Genomic DNA, 23,471 nt, shown 5'->3' on the forward strand with positions numbered 1-23,471 from the left:
TAAGGCACTGATACTGGCAAACATATCAATATTTTACTGTTGATGATGAGAATTTGAAACTAAAATATAGATTACCATGAATAATTATTCATATCTCACATCTGACAAAATAAAGCTACATTTATAGTTTTCCTTTCACTTCTGAAATTTTAAAAATATTTTGATGTGGAAATATTCTCATTGATGGTAAAACTGTTGAAGAGCAGTACAAATCATTTCTCACTTTAATGCCAGCCGTCACTATATTATCTGATTTAAACTAACGTATGTGTATTTGTGGATAATTTTTGGTGACTTAATGTGACAATTGGAGTTTGTTATTTCACTATACAAGTTGTTTTTCATCCGTACAGTGAAATGGTTACCCTGACACTTCAGTTTACCTACCCTTCGTACTGATCAGCCTGGTACGTGGTGCTGTCGGCCCAGTGAGAGCCCGGACAACTGCCTGGCAGACAGGCACTGTGCACCAGAGCCCAGCTGACACCATGGTCAGTAGACATCTCCACATCAATCCTGGTGGAATAAGAGAAGAATGCCATTGCAAAATTGTCACTTCTTTATGACTCAAGATGTCTACAGAAGGTGAGTAACGTTAGTCACATTCACAAAACATTGGACATCAGCTGACATCCTCAATATCAGGAGAAAACATCCTTGACACATGGAGTACATTATAGATCATCTAACAAATGAGTCTATGGAATGCATCAAACGGTTGAAGTGCAACTAATTGGTTTTCATTTATGCAAAGTATATCAATGAATATTCATGACGTATGCAAATTCAGAAATGAAACACATTATCAGTGGAGAGTACTCATGTGCCTTGGACCTTGCACTATATGATGGAATGATAAGAGACAAGCTATAATTCAATAATTAGTAGATCCATTTCTCTGAATTAATCATTTAATTTTGTAATGAATGAGTGAGTTCGGATGGTCCTCCAATAATGTCTGTAGCTGATCACCAAGATGTGATAAGATTGTTTGAGCAAGGATTTACACCATCTCACATATAACCTTATACATATAACATGCTTCTTTGACTGCTGGTAAGTTTGTCCAGTGAAAGGAAAGTACTGACAGAAAGAAAAACAGAACGGAAAACAGTCATATCTCCTTAAATTGTAAGGCTAAAACATCTCTATACATCCGTCTAATGTATCAACAGGATGTAACAGACAACCCTCATAGCCGACTTACTTATTTGCTGGATGTGACGATCCACACTCAAGGTTCAAGCTGAACTGCATGTACTTGTTGACATTTCTTGGTAACCTTGGCAACAGCTGTAACTCATCGATTGCCCAGACGTGTCTATTTTCACCTTTGTGTTCATCTTGAATGAGGCAGAATCTGGTTGATGGAGTTTGCAATTCATTTGGTACCACCACAGATATTAGTTTCGGTTTCTGAAAGGTGGAAACACGAGAGAACACACTGTGTCCCTTTCAATTGTGTCTGCATATGGCACGTGATACAATGACTTAATTCATTTGTGAATATTTCAGAGTATTCAAAAATTTTTCAAATAGATCATAAGATGGCAAACTGTTGATAATAAGCAGTGTGGGAAGAGAGTGACATCAAAGGTTTGTTTGACGTATTGATAAAAATAGTCGCCTGAATTTTGTGAATTGCAATCTTCAAATTGGTGTATTTCAATTTCAATGGTCACTTTGTCATCATATGTGTCCAGCTAAAAGAAAAATGTATGGGAAAAGTGTGAGAATGAATTAAAATGCATGAAGACTCCATGGAGATGCCACAGAAATGCATAAAGACTCACCCTGTATGCCTGGTGATCCATGGTTCTCAGTTTCTTCAAGGAATCAGATCCAGATCTCTGTGCGTAGAGAGTCACTTCCACGTCAACAGAGTCACCTGGGTCACACTCACCACTGCCTGCAAATCAAGCACACAGTCAGCTGTTGTAATAAAATACATTTTGGACCTACCAATGCATGTCTGTCATACTACACTGCATCATTATGTCACATGGCACAGTCACATCTGGCCAGATGCCAGTCCATAATCAAAGGGCCAGTGATGCCAACTTTGATGATTTTTTCGCTATTTTTTGTCCTTAATGTCAACCATAATTTCTTGTTCTACTCCCCAAAGCATGTTGATATACACAGTATTAAACTTGTCAACTAATCCTATACATGTAAAGACTGCATTGTTATTGTTGATGATTGAATTCTGGTCTGGATTGGAATTAAATGTAAACAATAACAGTTCATTTTACATACTATATAGATGCTATGTTGGCAAGTTGAATAGTGCAGGATTTCAACATTATTTTGGGAGTAGAATAAGAACTTGCCATTGACATATAAAATAAAAATAATGAAAAAAATCATAAAAAGTTAGCATTACTGGCCTTTTAAGAACCCTACAGAAGATCCTAGATTCCAACATATAGTGTAATCAGAAGTGCCCAGGAATAGTAAATTAAGCCCAGAGGTCTAACTTTTCATTCAAATTGGCACAGTTGCGTGCAGATTGTGTTCAAAAAGATTCTTATGGTGGAAATACTCCACATCAGTAATACTGGTATAACAACCAACCCTGTGCACAGATCTGTATACTGACCCATGGCAAAGTAGAACCTGACATTGCCGACATCAGCAGCGTTGAGATACGGTGTGCAGACCTTCCTGTTGTGTTTGCCATTGAACACCAGGGAACTTCCCCTGAAGATAACTCCACAGGTTGTGCTTATCTCACTGCCAGACGATTCCCAGCTTTGTAAGGCAAACAAAATGTAGAATCAAAATAATGGTCCAGTGGCCGTTACAACTAAACTTTGCGACAACTCATGACAAGTAGAGACTATCAAGTTAAGTGATCAAAACCATGTTAAGGTAGAACGCGCCTCGGGGACAGATATCCAGACCTTCAAACTTTTTCAATTCTTTTCTGATCTACCACTTGTGGGGGTTCATTTTAAAGGTCTTGGTGTAAGAAAGCTTTTCACCAGCTTAGTGTTTCGAAAATCGAAAATTTTATTTTTTTCTCCATAGAGTTAACACAGGGATGGTGGCCATTTTGAATTTCAAATATCAGTAAATCTTGAGTAATTTGTTTCTCTAATACCAAAATTTACATGGTGACCCCTGATTTTTATTCTTGATTTTGAAAGAGAATGATTGAAATATTCATTGAGGAAAGTTTGAGCAAAAGTTTAAGTCTTTCACTTTCAAGGCGCATACTATTTTAACCTCTTACTGTGTAGCATATAACATTAATGATGGATGAGAGAATTAAGAAATAAAAAAAGTGATGATGAATCCCTTGCTGAATAAAGTGATTCCATATTTTTGATAAAGATTTCTCATTTTGAAAAGATGATGATGATGAAATGCTCTTGTATCATTCTCAGAAAATGGAAAACAGAGATCTCTAAAATGCCAACATCACATTAATTAGAATGTAGGAAATATTTCAGAAAATCTAGATCAGTATACTGATTATCGGCACTGAGGACTTAAAGATGAAATATTTGCCAAGGCTTGAGGTATTTGATGCTTGAAATAAGAAATCTACAAATTTGCGCGATGGGTGTCCAGAAATAATACCCAATGCCTTTCAAATGAGAAGGAGAAAAGTTGACAGAAGTTTGGAATCGTTGGGCAATTTTGTTCAATGAGAACAAAGAGCCCGAAATGGCTAACCCCCAAATTCAAACTGGTCACCATAGTAGTATTATGTCAATGGTAAAAGTAAAATCCCAGTCACAGAACCAAGACAGTATTAGAATTTTCACCGAACTTGGAAAGAAATTTTGATATCTTACTTTTCTCATACCCTACCAGAATTGAAATATTAGCTTTAATTTTAATATTTGCAAGGAAAAAATAGAGCTATATGGGATTAGGTCAGGCATCAACAATTTCATTATTTCCATCTCCTGTGATACATGTATGGTATTGACACAAAACAGTATTGTTTTCTCTGTTACATTATATTGAACTGATGGAAGGTGAATGAACTTTGTTATCTGCTGATCATTAATACAGACCAATAACTGTAACTTGTGGCAAGATTTTCAACTTAAGTTTTGAAAACACATTGAACTGTCGAGTACCAGGTATTTGGCTAGTCGACATTGTACACACATAAGCAAGGGGTATTAAGATTGTTATTAAACACTGAATGAAGTCTACACAGCAACACGACAGCAAAAAGCAACAATCCAGACTGATTTCAAACCAAATACTGAGTATTTTAACCTATCCTGGGGATTTGACAAAACACTTTGGTTGATATGCACGAGACAAATCCTACAAAAATTTGCCAAGAGTTACAGTAATTTGGGCTTTGCAAGCTTATGATACAACGTAGCAGTAATGTGATTCATGAACATGTGTCTGAAACTCCAAGCTAAGTTTATTTTACCCAAGTGGTGGGGAGAGTTGTTCAAAAGTTTCAGACAGCAGTGCATCCTGAGTACCGTCCTCGTAGAGATTGATGTCACGGGAGGTCACAAACTGGTATCCTAGTTCGTTGTCATGGCTACCGTGGAATATCAAAGCCTTTCCATCCGAGTAGCACTTGTTCTGAAAGAGAAGAGGTTGCTATATCAGCAAAAAACCAAAAATGTTGTCAGAATTCAAGAAGAAAGACACCGTTTACTAAAACAATCTCAAAACAATCATGAAGATCATAAACCAAAGTAATTTTTCACACATTCAATTTCCGTTCAATTTCACTGAAAAATATCTCACTTCAAGTCCTAAGAAAATGCGCAGAAACAGAGATTTTGAAAAGAAAAACTATTGACCAACTGTCTGTCAAATTTCAGGGAAAATCAGCGGGAATACTTTTGGGTACAGAGTACCAGACTGTGGTAACTTATGAATTTCTCTATCGGCATATGCAGACTTAGCTCTGCATGGTAGCACAGGTATCTTTAATCTCCTTACAGGATATGTACACAATCTAAAATCAGTACGTAGCCATGTCTTCATTAAATTTATATCCATCATTGAGACTATAATAATACTATTTGTATGTAGCAATATATTTTATATATGCTCATGACACAAAAAAATAGAGGGATAAATATTTTTATGAAGTAAAATAGCTGTACCTAGGTGGCTGCAAAACTTTGAAAACATTTTGTTTTCAGTTTTAAGTAACAAGTGAAGTGACTTTGTTGGTTGTTTTTGTAAGTTTCTAGACATTCCCACAGTGACATAGACAGTGCAAAAGTTCTCTATCCCAGCATTATGTATTGAAAATATAGCCAAGTGTCAAACAAAGGCAGATTCACAGTTGACCTAAGAGGGCAGTGTTGGGCAGTGAAGTAAATCATTTAACATTGCAGCCTGAGATATATAAAGACATTAATTTTTTGAGTACTTTTTCTGATTTCCTTGTGAAACCTTTACAAGCTGTATGTAGTAAAGATTAGTTCAAGAATACTGAATTTGTGCAGAATGTTTCTATTTTCATTTCCTCGGAAAAGAAACGGCTGTATGACCATTTTGCCTCACTTACAACCTTGTAGTACAACATGCTTGTACAATTGTTTTAATATCAGACTTTTTACCCTAAATTGAGCAGATGCATGGTCATACAACTGCAGAGTGCATTTGAGAAACTTAAAACATAAAGTACCCAGTATTACTGTGTGACCACTGCCTTTGTGATAATTGGCATAATATCATTTTTACCTCCATGGAAAAACACCCCTGAAATTACTATAGGTATACCATTTGAAAAATGAAGAGTTGTGACATGGCCTACTGACTTATTAACTTTTAACCTATAAGTTTCATTAATTGAATGTGATATGAATTCTATAATCACATTTTTATGCATGGAAGGAACTCTTGAATTACTTAAAGGGTCAATATTGTAACTTTTGATATTTTCATCGTTCGAACTCTAGAAACAAGTAAGCCACCACATTTCTTCATCTTCTTCACTCAAACAGTATGTTGAACACTTAATATTGACCATGCAAACACAATGCACTGCGTGCAATATGCCATGTTACCAATGACAAATGAATTCGAGTCCAGAGTTAAATTCAGTTGTCAATACCATTGGCCATGACACACATGACACACATAGAGTAGCTGTGTTCAAAAGTTTAACAAAAACACATTTGACAGTAGAATAAGTAGCTGTACTTTATATCAAAAATTATGAAAAATATATCAAAAGTTATAGCTAATTGGATGCTACAGTGATTGTGACCTTCATGAATGTTTTGAGATGATCCCAGTGTCTAGAATAGGATAAAAAATAGATTATGAAAGGGAAATGTACTACCTGACATGAAGCACCAAATGTCCAAGAGGGAAAGTGTATTGAACTCTAAAATACCTAATCATGACCTTGACCTTAAATCCCAAAGGTGGTCTGATGTTGTATGGGGGTAACATGCTTTAACCGGTACTATCAAGTGGCTATTTCCCATGATATTCACACATTCCAGTGTTGCCACAATAAGATGTAGAAAACTCAACTCCCCTCATTGTGTGCACCATCAGACATTGAGCAAAGTTACCTTGACACCAGCCGTGGGAAAGAACAACCAGTTGGCAGGGGTCACTGGGTCAAAGTCATCTGCGAGCTGATTGGGCACATCTGCTGAATTCATGACTAACACATTGTCCAGGGCCCAGCAGCCCTGGAATCTGTATGCATCCATGGCAAGATCTTGATGCCATCGCAACACTATCTCTTCCTTACGAGCCTCTGGCGGCAGGTGAACGATATGGGTTTGAGTTTCATCTGTTACTGGAGCACTGCGGAAATTCCACAAATTTTGAGATTTATCATGGTGATCTCTCCCCGCACATTAAAATTTTTGTCATTTATCTTTTCAACATACCGTATATACATCTCTGAAGCTTTAATAGGATGAACTCTGACCTTTAATCATTTGACCAATCAAAGGTAAACACAACTTATCTAATCAAATGACAAGTGCCACAACTGATTACTTGGCCCTTCTGACATGCCATGGCTTGGTAACTGATTGACAACATTCAATAGAAATTGTACCATTTATTACATGTACCTCCCTATTTATGATACAATCCGTCTAGTTAATTGATGAAAAGTTGCTGAAAAAGGTGATGTAACTGACCTGACTTTATCAATGAGATGCCAGTCGATTTTTTCTCGGAGTGCGTATGATATTTCAATGCTGTAATCTCCAACTCCAGGATGACACGTGCCGGCACCTGGTGGTAAAGCAAACAATAATTTATGATATTTCCATCAACTACACATAAATCTTGCAAAACATGAGCCTTTCCATGAGAAAAATTGTACATTTTCTTGTGATAAAAATCAGTATGGCATTTCATTAACGTAACGTGTGTAAACATGATGGCAGGAAAGTTATCACTTTAAAAGCTAGAGAGGGCTTCATATTATCACATTCCAAAAAGTTGCTTTGAAATCTTACTCGATGTAGGGGAAACTGGTACCCTCTTGTTAAAAGAACTAGAGTATGACTCTGATATTCCAAAATGTCAAGGCCTGCTTTGATGGTTTTTCTTTTACTTTTCTGTCATAAATGATAAACTTCTCGACAATGCAAAAACATGGGGCCCGGGGGCACCGACGTCCTTTGTACCTCCTTACTGTTTATTATTTGCCATAAATGTGAAATTTGGCAAAAAGTCAAATTATCTGGACATAGAATGAAAGTTATTTGAACTGGTTGGTTACTGCTCCAGCATAAGTTCAAGTGTGGATTCTAAGTATCAACAACCCTGATATGAAAGTGAATTAAGAATTAGAGATGGGACTCAATAGGATCAACAATATCTAAAACAGGAAATGGTGAACTTATATAATACAGAAGGGGAGAAAATTTAGCCAATGGCTAATCTAAACCAAATTACTTAAACTGGACTGTTGGCATTGATTACACATGTATTTATTGTCCATCATATAGAAAATAAATTTGGGCCATTGACTAAAAAACATTTGCTTGTTACACTCACCACACTTGTACTTAGTATTTGGAGTGTAGGCCTACACCTATCTACAATACAATGATAAAAAGTTTGGACTCTGTAGGTCAACAGTGCATCTTTAATGTGTGAGACTAAATAAGCTTACCCCTCAAGTATGTATAGGCCAAAGACAATATTTAATTTTGAATTATGTAGTGCAGGGAAGGACATACAATATGGTGAAAAGCAAATTAAATATAAAAACTGAATATACAATTATTTGGAAATATTGTTTTACAGTCATGAGTATCTGGTGTGTGCCGAGAGACAAATATTAAAATTGGACAGTATCATCCTGACCACAGTTTGTCTGACTGGTTGTTTCCTTCTGATTTTCTGACACGGTGATAGGTACAAAATATTATGCTATTCACGATAGTTATACACACTAGCTTGTATTTTGTTCACAGTAGAACTGAGTTTTACATGTAAGATAACTTTCTCGTAAACTGTAAATTCTGGCTTCTGGCAGCTCAAACGTCGCAATACTACATTTTTTGATATGATATGGAGTGACTTCCACACATATGCAATATGCAGTGACAGTTGATATATTCATAGTAAGAGTCTACTACATTCAAGCATAGTGATGTTGACAACTACACTGTACATGCATGCCAGTGCACGATTTCAAAGTAGCAAGGATGAAATCCTAATGGTCTTTTAGTGGAAATATAGGTATTAAACGACAGTGAAACAAACAACATTAGTTATCGTGACCTTGCTGAAGTGCAATCTCGGATCATGTATGATCTGATGATCATGCCAAATTTATACCATGTCGGATTATGCTGTGATTCTGAAGTGCACGTACTTCCTTAGTAAATCGGTCAACATCCCTGCGTACGATGCTGTGTGTTCCGCTACAGCTAATCGCCCCGCTCACCCTACGTACGGGTCTTTGCAGGGCTGTGGTGAGCGGGACAATTTAATAGCTGTAGCGGAACACACACCATCGTACGCAGGGCTAGGTCAACATAAGCATGCACACACTCAGACTGTCTTTAGCGATCGGAGTCAACAATGATGTCAAAATCAATGCACAACTGTCGAAATTACCCAAAATAAGCAACAGAAAACTAAAAGTTATCGCTATGTCGAAAGGACAGTACATCAACATAAAACGACGCTAGTTTGTTATGACATGGAGGTAGAAGGACAGAGCGTTCCCTCGCTCTCACCCAGCTATTAGTACGGGCCGCCGGTGGGATTGCCTCGCTGATGGTACTGGGGAGTACCGAGTACGGAGGCCATCATTCTTCAGTCTATCGAAGAAGCGTTTCGTGCCAAAAAATACATGACAGCAACAAAAGTACCATCACTGTGAACTTCATATTTACAAAACAACATCAAATACACGCTAAAAACCCCAAAAAACGTCAAGATTCGCACCAGAGGCGAGAAACAAGATGGCGTCGGTTTGATTTTTCAAAGTTGCAAAACAATGCTAACTTGTTATATGCGCATGCGCATATTAAGGGAGACCCATTTGATTTCGGGGGGGGGGGGGGGTATGCAGGAACTTTTTTTGTCAGAGAGACAGCATTTTTTATTTCTACTGTCAGACCTGCATCAATTTTTTTTCAAATGGATGGAGTAGCAGTGAATTTTCAAATTTAAGCCACTGTTTCACATATCACAGGATGGTTTTATGTATTCATTGTACATTCCAACAAATGAAAACAAAATGGGAAGTCTAGTATATATACAACTTTCAATTGTAGAACACTTTTTTGGCAAATCAACTGTGATCAGTACTATACCTGCTTTTCTTTAAAATAGTCAATTCCTTTTAAGTTCTCAGGGGGGGATGTTATCTTTTGTGGTCAGAGAAACAAGGCTCACACATTGTATTTCTTTATATTTGTTGTTCCTCAATTTTCATTGTCAACTTGTAATCTTTCTAACATATTTATATTGAGAGAATAATGTATTGGTTTTAACACTAGTTATTGACTCCTGTCTTGTGTTTTAAATTTTCACAATTTACAGAAGTCAAATAGTCCCATCTAGATATTGCCTATACCATTGAGATATTGCAACAGAAATCCTGAAATATGATTTCTTGGGTCAGAAAAGGGAAGGGAAACATCGAGTGCACTGAGGTGTAAAGTAGTGAATGCTTATATCGTAAGCGCTGAAAAAAAAACACGTAAGAATTGCTTGTGGTAAAAACATTTGCGCTGCCTATGGCAGCATGCCAGCAAAGAATACATGAGGATGAAGTTTCCAAAATTTTGCTCATTTCAACTGCATTGTGACACTTCCTTTTTATTTCTGTCTGTTGTGAGAATTTTTTTTCTCAAGCCATGACAGGCTTAATTTCTTTCTTTTATTTCACCTGGTGACATTTTTTTTTCTCAAAATCCTCCATACCCCCCCCGGAAATCATGTGGTTCTCCCCTAAGTGAGCCCCTGACCTATACGGGCCAGTGGATTGCTTCCTCAGTAGAACTGATATGCCTGCCGGTACCGGTGTTTATCGCCTACGGAGGCCATCATTCTTCAGTCGATCAAAGGCGCCTTTCGTACCAAAAAATACACGACAGCCGCAAAAGTGCATCACTGTCAACTTCATAACTATAGAACATATTGAAATACACAGTGAAACGTTCACGACGTAAAAAATGTACCCACACCGAGAAACAAGATGGCGTCCGATTCGATTCTTCAACTCAGAATTGTCCTAGAATTGTGCGCATGCGCAGACGGTAGCTTTAACGAAAGCGAGGCAAAATCAAGTAAATATAAAATAAAAATGGATAAAAATATTGTTTAAAAATAATAAGGCATGTATCACCAATTTTGAACATTTCTAACGGCATTTCAACTATACGAACACCCATGCCAAATATCACAATAATCAAATCAGTGGTTTTGAGGAAAAATTGAAAATAGTGGTTTTCAGAAAAAAGCTAAAAAAGTGACTTTAAAATGATTCAATCAAAAAAAGAAAAAAGACCGTTTGAGATACATGCCCAAGTGACCACCAGGCCAAATTTCAGAAAAAGTTACTGAAGCGTTTCTGAGATACCTGCGTCCACAGCATACGGCCCACTGTATGCAACAACAGAGGCCGCGTCATCACATTAGTACTTTGTGCCCACAGGGCACAAAGGACTAAAAACTGACTTCAATGGTTGTTGTGAGGTTGCTTTTTAGAAAAAAATCTAAAAGACCAAATTAAATTTGTAATGTTCTGACGGGCTGTCAGCAATGAAACATTGTAATATGTTGACAGATTGACAGTAGGTCAACAATCTCCCATGAAAATACAGCGTCTTTTCAAATGAGTTCCCTTTAACCTTTAGTATGACCCTCATGTCACGGACATTTTCAGTATTATACTTAAATATGAAAAAGTACTGGAACAATCACAGTGTGTGAGTTGTCTGTTTTCAGATGTAAAAACTGTAACTGAATCAGGATTTGTTTCTAAATGAAACAAAGAAAAAGGTGAAAAATTCAATTAGGCTAATGCTTTAAATGTTCGAAAAGGCAGAAAATTATTAATGTACTAATCTCGACAAAACATCACAAATGGACCCGATGTCACGGTATATGGACCAAAAAATACATCAACATATAGCCAATGATCTTTGAACGCATTAAGCATATGAATGAAAAGCATTGACCAATATTACAATACTACAGATATCTCAGTCAATAGTCCAAGACAGTCACAAACTAGCATTTCAACAAGAATGAATGAGCAACATGCATATGTATGTGTGCCTTGAAAGAGACACTTTTGCACTTTTGCTCAAACTTCCATCAATGAAGCATTAAGCCACTCTCTTTCATGACAGGAGTAAAAATAGTGACAATGTCACTGGTCGCTCCCATATAGTTATCAAAACAAGCTAAAATCAAGCTAAAAGATTTTTTTATCACAAATAGAAACAATTCCCCCAATAAAATAAAATTATACAAATTTCACCAGAATTTGATCAAATCTTACTGACGTCACCCGTAAAAACCTCTACACTAAGTTTCAACTCAATCGGACGTGTGGTTTCAGAGTTAAATAAAATTTTTGATCAAAAATGAAAAAAATAGCCAAAAAATGCAAATATGCAAATTTCACCACGATTTGCCCAGATTTGAGAAAGGTCACTCCTATGCACTTCCATACCAAGTTTCAAATCAATCAGACTTGTGGTTTCAGAGAAGAAGATTTTTTTGACCAAAAATGGGAGAAAATTACAAAAAAATTCATGAAAAATAGCAAGTCCATGATACTGACCCAAGATGTGCACAATCATTTCAGGTCAGCCCAAAGCACTTACAACGCTCATTTTTCATCTAATCTGCTCAGTGGCTATTGAGATTTTCAATAAAATGTAAACTTGTAAACATATATACATATGGCTATGGGAGCTAACAAACGACCCAATGGTCGACAGAGCTCTGCTGTGTTATGAAGAGAGCAACGTTTTGTGACATATGTATTGATGAAGAAGGTTGAGATCTTTGATAGCTCATTTCAGGATGGCCTGACCTAAAATGGCAAAATTAGCTGCAAAAATACAAAATTGATGATTTCATCATAATTATGTATAAAAATGTATACCAAATATCAAAGCTATCACATGAGTAACTTTTGAGAAACAAATATTTTGACCAAAAACGGCAAAAACTGACCCAAATTACAAAAATTGAAGATTTCATCAAATTTCACTATATCACACTAAGAGAACCCCCAGGAACCTGTATACCAAATATCAAAGGCATCAGACAAGTAGTTTTTGAGAAACACATTTTTTGACCAAAAATGGCAAAAATTGCACCAAAAATACAAAATTGCAGATTTCATCATATATTCTGTATATCATATTTAGTTTATCTGTAGGAACCTGTATACCAAATATCAAAGCTGTCAGACGAGCGGTTTTGATGAAATAAATTTTTGACCAAAAATGACAAAAAAATTCCTTAAAAATACAGATTTGCTTATTTCATCACAATTTGAACAAATCCAAGTTGGGCTATCCCTAGGGACCTGTATACCAAATATCAAAGCTGTCAGACGAGCGGTTTTGATGAAATAAATTTTGACCAAAAATGACAAAAAAATTCCTTAAAAATACAGATTGGCTTATTTCATTACAATTTGAAAATATCCAAGTTGGGTTATCCCTAGGGACCTGTATACCAAATATCAAAGCTGTCTGACCAGCGGTTATGAAGAAGGAGATTTTTTACCAAAAACGCCTTTTTTGGCACTAATTTGCATATTTTTGGCAATGACAACTTCATTTGAACAAAATCTCATCTACAGCCCATCATCCATGTACACACCAAATATCAAGATGAAATGTGCAGCGGTTTTGGAGTTTTTGATGTTGACGGACAGACATACAGACATACAGACATACAGACATACAGACATACAGACATTTCCTAGCCTATAAGAATAGCTTCCATTGCCATATATACATATGGCTATGGGAGCTAAAATCAGGGTCACCGTGCAAAGTTTTGCTGTAGAAAAGCAAATTTCATACAAATTCATATATGTTTAAAATTAAAAATGGCTGGTACATTCTCTGTTAACTACATTAGAGAAAATCAAAATTTGACTTTCTGACAATGAAAACTTCTATTACTTTCCAGGCTTCAAAATAAAGTGATAGCAGCAAGAGACCAGAGTATACAAGTCATCGTTGATGACCCAGTCCCCGCTTGCTAATGGTACTTGATTACAGGTTCTGTGATAAAAATACTTTGATACAGATGGCACTCAATGGCCAAGAATGAGTTCCATGGTGATGAAAAACATAAAACCAATGTAGGCCACTATCCTAAAGGTAATTAAATGAGACAACTGGGAATTAGTTGACAGGATGTTGCAAAACATTTTTCATTCTATCCTAACACTAATAGATAACCGGTACCATATTTCATAAAGTTTAATGTAGTATTTACAACACTATGAGATCAACATCTGTATCAAGTTTCATCAAATTTGACGTTGTATTTGTGGATATATCACTTAATTAGGAAAGTTCATTACATATGCAATTACAAATTAATTAAAATGACACTGATAAATGTCTTTTTCACTGTTAAAGCAATGTGAGCTTAACATCTGTACAAAGTTTCATGAAATTTGATGCAGTATTTCTGACATATCAACCTAATTATGAAACTTCAATAATTGACATGATACTGCTACATGACGTGAAACAACTGACGAGCATGTATGAAATAGGTCAATGTCCTTGTACCAACTTTGAATGATACTGGTGGAAATACCGGTATGTCTGAGTTATGGCTCAGTACATGAGAAAATCGTAACAAATTTGCCGCCACGCAGCGATATTTGATCTTACTGATTAAAAAATCAACACATATATGTATTACATAAGTCAATGTCCAGGTACAAACTTTGAATAAAATCAGTTGAGACTTGCTAGAGTTACGGCTCTCGACATGAAAAAAACCATAACAAAATTGCTACCATGTGGCCATATCAGACCATATCGAGAAACAAATCAATGTACTTATGTATACTATAAGTAAATGTCCTTGTACCAACTTTGAATAAATTTGCTTGATACATGTCTGAGTTATTGTTCAGGACATGGAAAGTCGTAAAAAAAATGGCCACAAGGCGGCCATATTGGATCGTATCACAAAACAATTCAATGTGCATAAGTATAACATAGGTCAATGTCCTTGTACCAACTTTGAATAAAATCAGTTGAGATATGCCTGAATTATGGCTTTGTACACGAAAAAATCATAACAAAATGGCCACCTGGCGGCCATATTGGATCATATCACAAAACAAATCCACATGCATATATATGACATTGTCATGTCCTTGTACCAACTTTGAATAAAATCTGTTGAAACATGTCCGAGTTATGGCGCTGTACATGAAAAAATCGTAATAAAATGGCCGCCTGGTGGCCATATTGGATCGTATCACAAAACAAATCAACACGCATATATATGACATAGGTCAATGTCCTTGTACCAAGTTTGAATAAAATCGGTTGAGATATGCCTGAGTTATGGCACTGTACATGAAAAATCGAAACAAAATGGCCGCCTGGCGGCCATATTGGATCGTATCACAAAACAAATCGATGTGCATATGTATGACATTGGTCATTGTCCTTGTACCAACTTTGAATAAAATCGGTTGAAACACGCCTGAGTTATGGCTCTGTACATGAAAAAATCGTAATAAAATGGCCGCCTGGCGGCCATATTGGATCATATCACAAAACAAATTGACATGCATATCTATGACATTGATCAATGTCCTTGTACCAACTTTGAATAAAATCGGTTGAAACATGTCTGAGTTATGGCTCAGTACATGAAAAAATTGTAATAAAATGGCCGCCTGGCGGCCATATTGGATCGTATCGCAAAATAAATCGATGTGCATCTGTAGGTCATAGTGCTATGCCTTTGTGCCAAGTTTGAACAAAATTGGTTTGGCAGTGTCTGAGAAACTGTTGATGACGGACGGACGGACGGACGGACGGACGGACGGACGGACGGACACACGGACGGGACCCAATCTATAAGTCCCCGCCGGACTTCGTCCGCGGGGACTAAAAAAATTTGTGTCTGCGATGAAAGACAGACTCTTGCTGAGGAAAATTCTACCTTCAGTCAATTGATGCAAGACCCAATGTTCATTTTCTATTCCCAGGACACAGTGACAGTATACTTACTCAGGGCAAACTGTACAACCGAAGCAGTGGTTGTGTTCAGGTGCACGGTGGTGATTTCTCTGGTTCCCAAATGCTGGCAGAAGACGATGGAATTGGCATGGATGACAGGACCACAGTCTTGGCTCACGACGCCTCCTTGCAAATCAGACCTGTGACCAGAAGAATTAGGACCATGCAATTATCGTCAAACGTGTAGCAATTGCTCAATCAGTACTCAATAATGTGCATTGATAATACATGTGATACTCAGTGAACACAAAACTTAATTGCATGTCATGACATGCTAATTTCTATTAGAAATGTGTATAGTAACACCCACTCACAGCAAATTACACCAACTAAACAGCCATGGAAATGTGCGACACACATATGACAAACACAACTCCTTGCATTTAGGTGGTATATCCCTTTGATTACTAGTATTCTGTACAAATTTCTAACTAAATATATATACTGCGATCATGCTATAGAAACAATGTATATGAAAAATACTACCGGTAAATAAACTTTGTGATTTTAGTTTTGAAATGTTTTTTTAGCGATTTTAATAAACCGGGTTATTTCAGAAGTTTTTCTTGAGTTGCAGGAAGTTATCATTATCCCACAAAAAAGAATCATGAAAATTAGCACAATAAAAGATGAGCACGGAGGAGACAATGGTTGATTTCATAAATACATGACACACAAAGGAGGCACACCATTGTATGCTGTTTACAAATCCCACTGCATGTTCACTCATGAATATTCATGAACGTATACTTGATACTGTTCATCTGATTGGTCAAATTGCTCAGTCGAAAGATTGCCGTATGATTGGTTCATTCCGCCTGAATGACAAGGAATGCCTTTTCTAAAAATTTGTTCCACTACATCCGATAAAGTCATTGACTTGACATGGTTTTGGTTATTAGAATGGCAAAAGTTAAAGCAGTGAGGGAGAATGAAGACTGACGTTCTCAACCACTTACCAAAGTGAGGTGTCCAGTTTGTCCGAAGCATCAAAGTTGTCTCTGAGAATAACACCGCTGACTGCACCATCTATTGAAACGGGAACAGCAAGCAAGAGTTGAAGAATAAACTTGGCCAGAGTACAGAATATCATTTTTGTGCAAGTCAGCTGGCCTCCAAAAAAGGCAGTCAATTTGCAGCCCCAGCAAAAAGAGCTGCAGACCAGCCAATTGACATCTTACTCTTCACAAATTACTCAAAAAGAGAAAGAAGACACCCTCGTTGGGACAGCAATCCCAGACTCACAACAGCAAATATCCCATTATGTGTCAAAATCAAAACACTCCAAGAGAATACCAGACGAAAACAAATCGACTGACCTTCGACCTCGGCGACCGGCGAGTCCTGCTGCACGGTGCCTTCCTCACAGAGTTCCAGTGCAAGCGTGTCTTTGAAAAGAATCTGCTGGTGTAAGCTGCCTGTGGCCCTGTTGAGAGAGGTGACACAGAGAATTGATGATGCATAAAGACAGGAAATCGCACAATGACAAAATGGGACACACTCAACAGGTGGTTCAACTTTTTCCTTGCTGTCAGTTTCATGTTTGCTCACTTGTAAATATCCAAGAAACTTTTTAATCAATTTCCTGTTGTGATTTTTTGTTGCTGTTCATTGAGATGAGTGAGTGTCCCTGGACTGATTCCTTTTCTTTGACAATATACAGAATGAAGAAAAGTAAACACGACTGCATAATTTCACACTTCCGTTAAGAGCAACAAAAACAGATCAATCATGTGTGAAACGCCGTCTTCGAATTTGTTACTAGTTTTTTACCCCTTTCCTGCCAAGTCCATATTTCACCACCAGGTCAAGATGGTTAAAAGTACTGAAACACAACATATTCCATATGCTGTATTTTAACATAATACTGTACATTTGAAGGCTGTTGAAAACATAAATACTGTAAACTTGATTTTTTTGGACAAAAGATGCTATAACAGACCAAGCCAAGTGGGTGAAAATACGTCATGTTTTGGCTCAATACCACTTTTTACTGACTTGGCTGATGGGGAAGTGATACTGTCTGGCAGGAAAAGGGTTTTTTATGAAACATGGAAGTCATGTCAAGATAGCAACAGTCTGAAGCCAAGATCTCTGACCATTGTGACAAAAGGATCTGGAATTCACACATGCAGCATGATAAATATGCATTAAATAAAATGAATATGAAATAAATATGAAATATACAATTATGTCAAATAATTGACAGGCAACATGCACACAAATTAAATAAACTAATGTTCGCAAAACAGTGACAATAAACAGGAACTATTTTCTGACAGTCTGGTCTTGGAATCTTCAGGAGTACCACTGCTTATCAAGCCTGGATTTTTATAAGGTATGATGTTTTGCTTGGATGCTATGCATCACATGTCTTCATTCAAAAATCACCTGAAATTACTTGGCATTATTTGGCTTCTGCACAGTGTGTCAATTGAAGTATATATGTTTGTTGATATTTATGTAGATGATTATATTCAATGCTTCAATATTGCTGTTCTCGCCAGTACATGTACAAGGACATAGAGGTAACCTGACTTTACCATGTTCTAGCACTTACAGTTCCTATTAATTGTACTCTGTGCTGGTACACACACTCCCTATGTACAAGGAGCATAATACAGATGATTGTGTACAGAAAGTAGTGTTGCGGAATCAGCAAAGTCACAATATGCCCATGCAGGCAATGTTACAGAATGTCATTTTTAGGTTTTAATATAATTACTTTCTTACAATTTATTTGCAAAGACACCAATCCAACAAACACCAAAAACAATATATGCAACAACAAATGTTTATCCTTCAATTTTATTTGGTATGAACAACACAAACAATGCTGAAAGTATTTCAATATTTGATGGCACTGATTGTCTAAGGTGCGTGTTTTGAGACTGAGCTCTTCAGTATTTCGGAGCCGTGTTCTTCTTTGAGCGGTATAAGATTTGAAAACAATTCAACTCTGAGCAGCATGAATTAAGCTTTTTCTTGGATTGAGTTTAAAATACATGGGCAATTATTTGTTCAAAATAAAATATGTATCCTTACATGAGTGGAAAATGAGGAGATCATGCAATGCCGCTGACAATGAGATCAATTTACTCACAGGAAGTTGATGCAACCGCTTCCTGCCGGCGGTGCAAACCAGAAGAAGGACAAAGACGTCTGGGGAGACAGACTGAGATGCTGATGGATGATGGAGCACATGGATGCGTGTCCGATCGCCATGGCGACTGGATTCATCATGGCGGCCATGATGGGGTTGATGGGTGCTTGGGGCTTCATGGATGGGTACATGCCGGTCACCAAGAATCCATCAAATTCCTTGCTGGACGTCAACATCACTGCAAAGAGAAGAAAACTTCAGTTAGAGACTGCCTAAAGCTCCCCTCGCTGTGAAATTTGATGTGCAAGTTTCCAATATTTCTGTCTCTGTAAAATAGTGATACAGTTTCTGGTTCTACTATCAAGATAATGCCTGGTATTCAAGTTGTAAACACTACATGTACCTTCATGTAACGTACTCATACTTGACTGTTGACAACAGAATTTCAGTCCGAATTCTGATTCATTCATCAAAATGACATTGAATATCATTAAGTATAAACAATGTACTAAAAAATACAAAAACTATAATCAACATATACAGCTATTGTGCCTTTCATTGAAGAAATCAGCAACAAGTAGGATGGGTTTTGGAGAAAATTAAGTCAAGCTCAAAATCATTTTGTGATGTTTTGAAAAACAAGTCAAGGTCAAAATTATTTTGTGAGGTTTTGAAGTACTGGTGTCTGCATATTAGGACACAGTCAAAAACTGTGCCAAAGTTCAACTATTTGTGAGTATGCAATACACAATTTTCAAATCTGTCATCTTATGCAGTTCTAAGATTTCAGTACTTCTGTAAGGGACTTCAATGCCACCATGACAAAGTGGATGTCTACGCCTCTCCCATCTTCTACAATTTCTTTCTTTTTTTTTTTCTCAAGGGAAAATGAAGTCCCTCTGTCACTTTTTTCAAATTAACATGATAAATTGGACGCAGTAATTTGCGATTGATGTAGTTGTTTTCCTTTCGTAAAGGACCCTTATTGTAAGTGAAAACAAAAGCTGCCTATCCCACTGGCCTGCAGCGAATAGAGACATCTGGGTAATGTACCGTTTGGAGGTGATCAATGGTTTCAGCTAAGTGTCGTATACAGTAGGTCTTTTCTTCCCTTCTGTATATTTTGGCTCGGTGTGGTATATTGGATTTTTTTTCTGTAAGAAATGCGAGCAAGTACTCCTAAATTTGCTTTAACGATATAACTTTTGCCAAACTTTTTACTGTCAAAAAGCCAACAGATATCTGTTCTTCATAGATGCAAGTTCAAATCTGTTTATCAAGTTTTGACACAGAAGGTGAAGTGTGTGCTGACTTGTAGTCAGGCTCTGTAAGAGTGCAACTGGAGATTCAGGACAAGTTGAATGGCATGAGGGCACAGTTAAAATGACATGGAGACAATCAGCGTCTCATGCTATTCAGGAACACTCTGATTAACTTGGAAAACTGACAAGCTCTGGTGGAGCCACCTGCTGTTAAAAACTGCCAAACGTGCAAAAAAAAGCAAATGGATGGCTAAGAAAAACATTGACACAGATTCTGAAAGTTTAACGCTTTTGTTGTTGACATTAAGCGGGCACAATGAATGGACCATTACAGTGGTACTTTTTTGAGGTAAACCCTTTGATGGCTTCATCAGTAAAAGATGTTGACAAGAAAGTGGTCGCAATGATGGCAGAGACAGCCAGCGCATAAACATGCATTGAAATGTACAGGTTAAAGCGCTACAGGTGTGAAAGTTTTTGAAACTAGAAACGAATGGACACTCCTTATGATAGACTCAATTTAGTGCTACATATCTTTTGTGTGTCATGTTGAGACAATTTTTTCCTTTTTTTTGTTATTTATCATCATAAATGAGGTTTCTGGAGTACAGTACACTTTGACAAAAGCCCATAATATCATAAAACTTTGAATAATCACAAATTTTCACCGAGACGTTTTCACAATTTCTCTCTTTGAGATCTGATAGCTTTGTACGGCATCTCATTTTGAAAATACCAATACTTACTGCCTGAACAGTTGTAAGAATATACCAACAGTTTGGGAAAATTTTAAGAGAAAGAATTTTTTCATGATAAATTTTGCACTGGCAATAAAATATATTCCTTTTTAACATAAATTGAAAATGTTATTCTATGGTTTGTCAGCTTTATATCTTTCCACCATCTTTTAAACTTTCTTGCATGATGACTTTTTTAAAATTCGAATCATTTCATCATTTTGAGAAGTATCAATCTCTTTTGCAGTCGTCTGTTTTCTGGTATGTCCTGTTTCACTCAACAGATACTTACACACATATGATACTATCATACCAATATTTGCTTTTAGTGTAACACTACATCTTGCTAATGTTACTGACAGGCCATCTATTTGCCATGACAGTTGACCTCTTGATCATGTATCATTGACCCTAGGCTAACAGTTTTGGAATAACGGAACAGAATACAGTCTATACTTATACAGTGCAATACATGAAACCATAAAAATTTGCACAATTCACTCTTTGAGATAGGAAAAGCATGCAGGAGAAAAACTAGGCTATTAACCTGTTCACCCCCAGTTCCCTGTGTACAGGTCCAACTTTACAATAGAAAACAATTGATTTAGGACAAACCACGGCGGTGAAAGGGTTAAAGTAGAATGCACCATGGTGACAGATAATTCAAACTCCAAATTTTTACAATACCTCTCTGATCTACCACTTGTGGGGGCTCATTTTCAAGCCCTTCAATAAGACTAATTTGACTGTCTAAACTATTTTGAAAATCAAAGTAGAAAAGTTTATCTTTTTCCATAAAGTTGACTTAAGGATGGCAATCATTTTGAATTACAAACGTTGTCATTGGTAAATGTTAGGTAAATTGTTTCTCAAGTACCAAACTTTGCACGGTGACCCCTAATTTTTATTCTTGATTCAGTTAAGAGAATGGTTGAGTTTTATTGAGGAAAGATCGAGCAAAGGTTAAAGTATTTCACTTTCAAGGCGCATACTATCTCAAATTAACCGATTGATCTATTAGATTGTTTTTTGGAATGAGTCAGTTCAGGGAAGCCAAACTTCTATGATTTGTATTTCATTTCATTTTGGTCCATAAGGTCCCTAAATTTTTCGTTTCTGAATGAAGGATAAGAGAAGAAACCAAAGATGAATGACTGCGGATCAAAGTTTGACAGTGAGCTTGCTATCAGCAAGTACCAGTATTGCCTGATTACTGAGACATCATACACTCTATCTTGCTAGCAAAAAACACTATGGCTTGAAACACTTTCCATACTTTCACTGCCATTTCCTTTATCAGAGGTCAAAGTTCTGCCATAAAAAAAGAAATTGTTGTCTTACACAATATCTAACTGCATTACATAGTATGAATAGTCAAAATACAAAAATTCATATCTCCACCCCTGGGTGCACCTGTATACCAAACACTAAGATGGTAGGTTCTGTGGTTTAGGAGTTTTTGCAGTGGACGGACACACATACATACATATATACATACATACATACATACATACGGACTGACAGGCAATTTTTCCAAACTATATGAATAGTTTCCATTGGCAAATACATGTATGGCCATATGGGAGCTAAAAATCACGTGAAACAGAGCAAGGAGGATGCATGGCCATTGAACACTGTGTTAGCCAAAAGCTCCAATTAGGCTGACGAAACTGGAACTTTCTGTGTTGTAGGTAATCAAAAGGCAACAGATGATTGGCCAAGAAATGTGATAAAATTTGAAAGTGCAAGGTTTGAAAAACTTTACAGTAACCTTGTATCTTGAGTAAAGCATACAATGTATGGTCATTTCCGTGGGATGATAAAAGTAAAGTTAAATGGAAGGAATGGTCGTTTTTCACATCAGAACTTTTCGGTGCCATACAATGGATTTAGCTGCTGTGTTAAAGTCTAAAAGGCAAAGGCAATCAACCACCTTGCCTTTTGCTTGTATTTGATTGAAACATTTCTCCGCCTTTTGTTCTTTAAATGGCCTTGTCAGTTTCATGAGGTTCATGGATGATTGGTCGCACATCTTGATAACCTAAATTACTGCGCCATTCTGCAGTGCTTCTAAAGATCGTGGAGAAGTTTGAATGGAGGTTTGTAGTAGATGGCCAGAGTGACTGCAGAGTGGCACTTGGGGTAATAAATTCAAGCCTGATGGTAATTTGTTTCATGTACAGAGATTGGAGATCTGCCTGCTGCCACCTGAACGCAGTGATTTGAGTGAGAGAAAAGATACAAAAACCACATGACTCAGCCAGGGACCCTAGACATCAACTTTTGACGGATTGTTTTCATCTTGATTTCAAGCAAAACCGCAAAACTTGATACTGTAGAGAGTAGCGCCCGTTGTGAGGAATTACAGTCTGTCGCAAGCTCACTAAGTATAAAAACCCATTAAGGGGAGTATGTTCAAACCCTAGCTGTCCAAGATTTCTGAGCAAACAAGGATGACTGTTTACGACGCCGGCAATCAGGTTCAATTTGAAGGCTGATTTCACAGACCTGGGGGCAGGTAGTGATACGTACTCTAATTGCCCGACTTTCCATCAGCAGATGAATGCATTCCGGCAAGCATTGCTGATGCCAGAAACAATGATATGTATAATGTATAGCGGTGTAACATAAAAGACCAAAAGACATTTATTTACTTATTACTTGTTCA

General features: G+C 37.0%; 1 protein-coding gene across 3 annotated transcripts in view; it reads right to left on the reverse strand.

Annotated features, from left to right (window-relative positions):
• Positions 1-23,471, reverse strand: part of LOC139135005 (reelin-like) — a 70,671-nt gene that overhangs the window by 45,364 nt on the left and 1,836 nt on the right. The window contains exons 2-12 of one of the 3 annotated variants that reach the window (XM_070702161.1): positions 18,805-19,042; positions 17,021-17,127; positions 16,661-16,730; positions 15,693-15,841; positions 7,116-7,212; positions 6,531-6,771; positions 4,409-4,569; positions 2,603-2,754; positions 1,794-1,909; positions 1,208-1,416; positions 388-516 (exon numbers count right to left, since the gene is read on the reverse strand). In XM_070702161.1, the coding sequence (XP_070558262.1) occupies positions 388-516; positions 1,208-1,416; positions 1,794-1,909; positions 2,603-2,754; positions 4,409-4,569; positions 6,531-6,771; positions 7,116-7,212; positions 15,693-15,841; positions 16,661-16,730; positions 17,021-17,127; positions 18,805-19,042 (1,669 nt within the window). Of the gene's footprint in view, positions 1-387; positions 517-1,207; positions 1,417-1,793; positions 1,910-2,602; positions 2,755-4,408; positions 4,588-6,530; positions 6,772-7,115; positions 7,213-9,176; positions 9,299-15,692; positions 15,842-16,660; positions 16,731-17,020; positions 17,128-18,804; positions 19,043-23,471 lie in introns of those variants that run through there. The other 2 variants (XM_070702160.1, XM_070702162.1) reach the window with 2 other exon arrangements.

This window comes from Ptychodera flava, chromosome 6 (assembly GCF_041260155.1).
Source record: "Ptychodera flava strain L36383 chromosome 6, AS_Pfla_20210202, whole genome shotgun sequence".
In the NCBI taxonomy this organism is placed as follows: domain Eukaryota; kingdom Metazoa; phylum Hemichordata; class Enteropneusta; family Ptychoderidae; genus Ptychodera; species Ptychodera flava.